Genomic DNA, 6260 nt, shown 5'->3' with positions numbered 1-6260 from the left:
GGAACACTTAAAAATGTTTAGTGCAGAGAACTGGACCAAATCAAAGAGATATCTTGTCAATGAGATGAGCAGTGCACAAGAGCAACAATTCTGTGCCCTCTTCACTTATATTGGTGGAAATTAGACTTTGGGCAAGGGCTAATGAGATCAGCATCTATAGAAATTGTTCTAATCCAAATATTACCTCTGAGATACTGAAATTGATTGAGGTATGCAAGGCACATAGTTTAGAATATGCTGTAGAAGTAGTGGAATGCCATTTTTCATAATAGAGTTAAATGTGGATAAAATGCAACTTTTACTATGCACAAGCATACCTCTTTAGTCTGTGTTCACTAATTTTATGCTTGTCAAATTCCAGATAAGTAGCTGAAGGAGATCTTGTATTGTTTTGAGTCTTCTGTATATTGACCATAAACTGACACCATAGGTGCTTTGTTGATTAGGTTTTAAAAATAGCTTTATTTACAAAATGAATTATTGACCCCTGATATTTAAATGTTTTTATCTTGGAAATCTCTCTAGTTGTTCCCACAATTGTCTGTGCAAATAGCGTAGTTGCTTAAAAGCTGTATTTTTAGGCTTTAGCATCAAAGCACTTCACTTGATAACTTTAGGCCTCTTATACAGAAATTAATATGGAGACCTCCTAGATTAGACGTTAATACTAAAACATCAGCTGTTAAAGTGTAAGAAGATGCTACACTTGCAGGAACATCCTGAGTTCTGTAAGGCATGTGTGATGTCCAGGTACTGCAGTTCAAAATTCAATGCAAACATCCAAGCACCAAAACAATTGAAACAAATTGCTGAAGCAAAAAATAATTTAAAACCCCCCAAATTTAGTTGGAATTCCTGGAAGTATTAAGTACAATGCAAGTATTCTGCTGTCTTGAAGGGAAAACTTACTGGGACATAAAGGCAAGCTCAAGTAGCTTTTGGAAGTATGTTCTGAAAGAATTGATGATTTACCCTGTGAGATTAATTGGGTGAGTTAATTCTGAGTCTTGACAAATCTCTCAGTTGGGATAAAGGAACAGTGGGATTTAACTGCTGTCTGATGCACTTGGGTATAAAGTAGACCTTATTGAACAGCTGGAAGAACATTCCCTAATTAACTTTAGTCATATTTAAACTTTGAGTCACGTTATTAAAGACTACCCTGTACGGCATTTAAAGTGTCTCCCCACGAAGAAATAAGTTAGTTTAGGAGGTTCTTTGCTTCCCAAGATAAGTGTGTGTGGGTCATGGCAGTTGTCAGACGTGTAATGCATACGCTCAAGACAAACACTCAAAGAGAAGGTCGGTGTGTTTTATTCATTCATCTTCAACAAACTCACAGAAAAGCTGTCACTGCATCAGTAGCAGTTAATCTGTATGTAATGACATGTTTTCCTTACAGTCCTGTGACTTCACATTTCTGAGCAGTGCATTGTCTGTGTGGAATCAAAATGCCTGCATTTGGCCATTGATAAATTAAACTGACAGTATTGCTGTACTATATTACGTGGTAGTAATCCATCACTGATCATACAGAAGTAGCATTTTTTGGAAAAAAACTATGGTTTAGGTATTTGTTAACTTGCTTAAAAAGTGTATGTCACAACTTCCAGTTGGAAAAGTGTTAAGTTTTCCCAAGGCCTCTCTGACAAGCTTTCCAACAGGTCATTGCCTGGTACAACTGCTGCTTTAGATTCCCTGGGCATGTCTGAAGGTCTTAGGTCAGTAACTAAATTGCCTTAAATTGAAATACTCAATAGAAGGGAAGGTCCCAAGGTTGTTCTTTAAGTTCCTCTGGTGTGAGGTTCAGGCATCTGTATGTACTTGTGCTTGCTGAGCATTAATAGAAGTTTGTGTCAGATCACTAAACTTGAATTAAAAGACTGAGGAGTGTTTGTATTAAACTGCTGAAGAAGAAAATGGACCAAGTGGATCATCCTGTTGACAGAGCTCTCTGTGCAGTAGGCTCATAAACAGCCTGCCTCAACCTGGACCAGTTTTGGTTGATTGAACGTTACATTTCTCCTAATTTGTTGTCCAGATGATGGAGCGTTCTACCCCGCTGCTTGTAACCATTGTTTTTGTCTTGGTTGTTAATGGGTAGTGCTTTCAGCAGCCACAGTTGTATTTCTGCATTTGATGGAGATAATGGTGTACATGCTTCTGATCAGGAAAATTCCAGCAATGACTGTGAAGTAGCTGCCATAAATGAGAAACTGGGAAAAGGAGGTGGGGAAGGAAGAGAAAAGTTATTATCTAATAGCAAAAGCGGTTTTTTACTCTAAGGGGTGTCTCTCCATTGCTGTATTCCCTTCTGTCACCTGTGCCTAGAATGACCCCATTTTGAAATGACTCAAGAAGTCTGGACTGCTTGACTTGACACTATAGGAACTCTGTGGTTATAAAAGGGGGAGATAATGTTCTGTTATGTATTTCCCTTCCCCACCTCAGTAAGGGAGGAAAGCTGTCCTGCACTTACTTTGTCTCTTCGCTCAAAACATGAAAGCTAGACTTAGACTCATTCACTGTCTATGTTTAAACTAATTTTAGAAATTCAGCTGGGAATTTTGAGGAGGTAATTTTCAGAATCACAGTAACTTTAAGGTGCATCCACTGGAGCTATGTAACTTAGAATTATCCTAGTAATAGACCCATAGATTGCCTTTTAGCTTGCTTCCTTCTTTGGGTTAGGGTATTTTGACTAAAAACTTGTGAACTTTCACAACTTTCACTTGTGAACTCTTTCATTTAAAGAATGCCCAGAGTAGTAGGTGGTCACCTTTCCCCCCTGTTCTGTGAACATATTCATAGAGTATTTTCTAGTCATCCCAGTATTGGGAGGTCTAGGGGACAAGCAAGCTGTAGTAGTTCATACCAGTTCACTTTAAATGAACCTTTTTCCAAGTGAGTAACTGTCCTGAGCCTTCCACCTGAGCTTGCACATTACCAAAGGCTAATCTTGGACTAGAACTTGCTATCAAAGGAGAGCAGGGCAACGAAGCAGTGGGACTCAGTGGCTTACCTGAGTGGTGATATCCAGTCCCAGACCTCTTGAGTCTACTACAACAATAGTTAAAATGGTCTGAATCACCAGTGCAACAAAGTTGTTGAAGCCAAACATCAAGGCATAACGCTCCATGCTGAGGTTGACAGCAATCTGAAACCTGACAATGAATGCACAGGTTCACAAAACGACAGAGAACAAGGATGGATGGATGCACTTTACTTACAGGAGCACTTAAATGTGCAAAGTGCACTCTTCAAAGGACAAGGTCACTTCAGCCTTGGCTATTAAGCTTTAACAACTTCATTTTGGCAGAAATTCCTTGGTTTTTTCTGGCTTTGTGACTTTGGTGCATCCTATTTACCCTTGATTTGAATGAGTATTTTTGCTAAATGCCTGTGTATGTTCATTAGGTCCCTTAGAGAATACTCATACATTGATCATTGAACAGCCAAGTGCAGAAGCTACCTTGTTCTGACTTGGAGTGTACTATGGCAATGGTTAGGTTATATAATTTTAACCAGTTTTATACAGGCTAGAAACAATATATGCTGCTGTCATAACCTATTTAAATTTATATCTAGGGCACTGTCCAGTAAAATTTTGATTTAAAAAATTGATTTAAATCAGTTTAGTTAGAACAGTTGTGTGTTGTACTTACGTTGCTATTGTTATAAGGAGCATATAACAAGCTTTAAATGCAAGGTAACCAGCATAACATGCCCAGATGTTGTCAGTGAAGTGCATGAGAAGCAGAGAACCAGCATCCAGTACAGAGAAAATTGCCAGAGCCAGTTCTCCAGTGAGATCCCAGTTTACTTTGACATATCCAACTGCCATGGATGTTGCTGAACCTAAAAATTGAGAAGTAGTAATTAAAAGTCAGAAACATTATCTTTGAGAGCATAACTGTCATTGGGTCATGCCAGGAGCTCTTCAGTCTTGGTCATAGTGGGCTTTGGTAATGGTGTGGATTGTATTTCCTGCTAGTGGTGTGGGAGTCTTCCATTAGTTTGGATGTTTTCCTCCTTGCTTAGACCTTTCACTGACTGAAGTGCTCTGGGAAAGTTTCTCATGCCTGGGGCTGGAGGCTGCAGTGCACAATGTATTGTTGTTGTTCCGTTTTTGGACAACTATGAGCAAAGAGAAGAACAATCTCACCAAGCATTTTCTGCCAAAATATGCATAATGAGTTTAGTTACTTCATGTAAAGTTCTTCATGGAATGAAAATCTGTAGCACCTCATGCTTGCTTTTTTATTGAAGTGTCTTTTCCGTTTCTGGTGCAAAGCCTCATGAACTGCATTTGTCAATGCCTTACTGACCATTACATGTAGCAAAACCCTTACTCGAGTCTATTACAGTGTAACAAACCCTATGTTCTCAGGCAGGCTAGCACAAAAACTGGACTTTGTTTGCTGGTTGTATGTGCTCTTCATCAGAATTCCAAAAATTGGAGCAAACCAACCCCTTTGGTCCATCCCTGCTATGAGCAGTGGTTCCCAGCGCTGTGAGTGCCTTCTCTATTCTGAAATTGTGTCAAGCACCAGAGGGTGTAAATGCAAGAAAGCCTCCGGGAACACTACTCAAAGCAGTAGTCAGAAGATGTTCTGGAGTAGCTTCAGTAAAATTAATTTTCGTGCTGATTGCAGGGAGGAAAAATAAACTGACAACTCCCTGCGGAAGTGTGGGATACAACTCCTGGAATGAAGGGGGAGACAGCTGTGTAAATGGGAGCTCAAAAAGGAGGCTGTATTTGTGCTGCACAGCTATGTAAATGAAGTTTTACTTTACCCATATCCATCTCTCTATGGCTAAAGAGAAATGGAATTTGGGTGGACCAGATAACTCACGAGTGGCAGAATGGCTGAGGTTGGAAGAGAGATGGAGATCACCTGGCCCTGCTAAAAGCTGAGTCTTAGCTTTTACAGCTAAAGGAAGCTGCTCAGAGTGGTGTCTAGGTTTTGACTAGGATGGAGAGTCCACACCTCTGGCCAACCTGTTCCTGTTTTAAATTATGCTTGAATAAAAATGTTCTATGTTTAAGTGGAACTTTACTTGATTTTGTGCCCTTGGCTCTTGTCCTGTCACTGGGCACCACTGGTAAGAGCCTGGTTCCATCCTCTTTGCTCCTCCCCTTCAGGTCTCTATGCACATTAATAAGATTTCTTCTTTTTCAAGGCTAAACAATTACAGTGCTCTCAGCCTTGTCGTATTGCAGAAATGGTTTCATAGAATATTCTGAGTTGGAAGTGACCCACAAGGGTCACTTCACAAGGATCATCTAGTTGAACTCTCAAGTGAATGGGCCATAAAGAGATTGAACCCACAACCTTGGTTGTGGTAAACTTGCCAATCAGGATATAGATGTAGTCACAGAATATTTGTTGAGGGGTACTTAGACTAGAGTGATTTTTAATCCACTGTCTAAATAGACCATTTCACTGTCTGCTCTGAGCTGTACTTAGAGCAGTGTATCTGCTAATGTGTTCTTTTATTTCTTAAACTAGCCAGACTGAGGTGTATTTAAGTGAGGAACACGTAAGATGTCATTGCACAGGGATTTGACGTGCTTACTTGGGGTTAAATTCATAGTCTAAACAGAGCTGTGAGCTTAAAACTCTTAAAACATTTTGGCAGAATGAGGCTCCTCTAAGAAGGAAAAGCTTAGTTATAGATGTTTTTTAAGATTATTTTTGAAGAGCCCACTGATAAAGTTTACTATAAAATCATGCTTTGAACACTGTTTGGGTTTATCTCTCACAGTCTGTTTACTTTGGTCCTCATAGGAGATGGAAAGGCACCAAAGACATTACTGAGGAATCCCTCAGCACAGGATGGGTTACAAGTACCTGCTAATGATTGCTTACCCAAAAACGTTGCTATTGCTTCGACAGCTCCGTTGTACACTGCGGAGCTGTGGGACGGGGCTTGGAAGTCCCACAGCACCTGGACATAATTCACGACCTGGTTAAAGCCGGCCGTGGCCAGAGCCCACCACAGGGACCAGTAGAGGAGTTTGCGGGAGCTGTAGCAATCCCTCAGGTCCTTGGCCAGCTGCAGCAGCACGCTGAGCATGTGACTGTGAGGCCTGGCATTCCCAGCCTGGGGCTGGGGGGTCGGGCCCCTGGCAGCAGGGCTGGGGCTCTTTTCCTCTTGGCAGCTCGAGGGCCTGTGGGAACTGCCTGCAGCCACCCCTTTATCAGCCCCTGGGAGAGGCTCAGAGGTGTCTTTCCTGTGGAAGAACATGCTCCTCT

General features: G+C 41.0%; 1 protein-coding gene across 1 annotated transcript in view; it reads right to left on the bottom strand.

The window, feature by feature from the left end:
• Positions 1-1291: 1291 nt before the first annotated feature.
• LOC103624872 (thiamine transporter 2) overlaps positions 1292-6260 on the bottom strand; it is a 9138-nt gene continuing 4169 nt past the window's right edge. Inside the window, exons 4-7 of the mRNA XM_017726404.1 lie at positions 5874-6258; positions 3666-3858; positions 3023-3164; positions 1292-2216 (exon numbers count right to left, since the gene is read on the bottom strand). Coding sequence (XP_017581893.1) covers positions 2094-2216; positions 3023-3164; positions 3666-3858; positions 5874-6258 — 843 coding nt within the window. The 3' untranslated portion in view covers positions 1292-2093. The remainder of the gene's footprint in view (positions 2217-3022; positions 3165-3665; positions 3859-5873; positions 6259-6260) is intronic.

Source organism: Corvus brachyrhynchos, unplaced genomic scaffold, assembly GCF_000691975.1.
Source record: "Corvus brachyrhynchos isolate BGI_N302 unplaced genomic scaffold, ASM69197v1 scaffold221, whole genome shotgun sequence".
Taxonomy (NCBI): domain Eukaryota; kingdom Metazoa; phylum Chordata; class Aves; order Passeriformes; family Corvidae; genus Corvus; species Corvus brachyrhynchos.
Note: the sequence above shows the minus strand (reverse complement) of the source record. Positions and strands in the feature narration are given on the sequence as shown.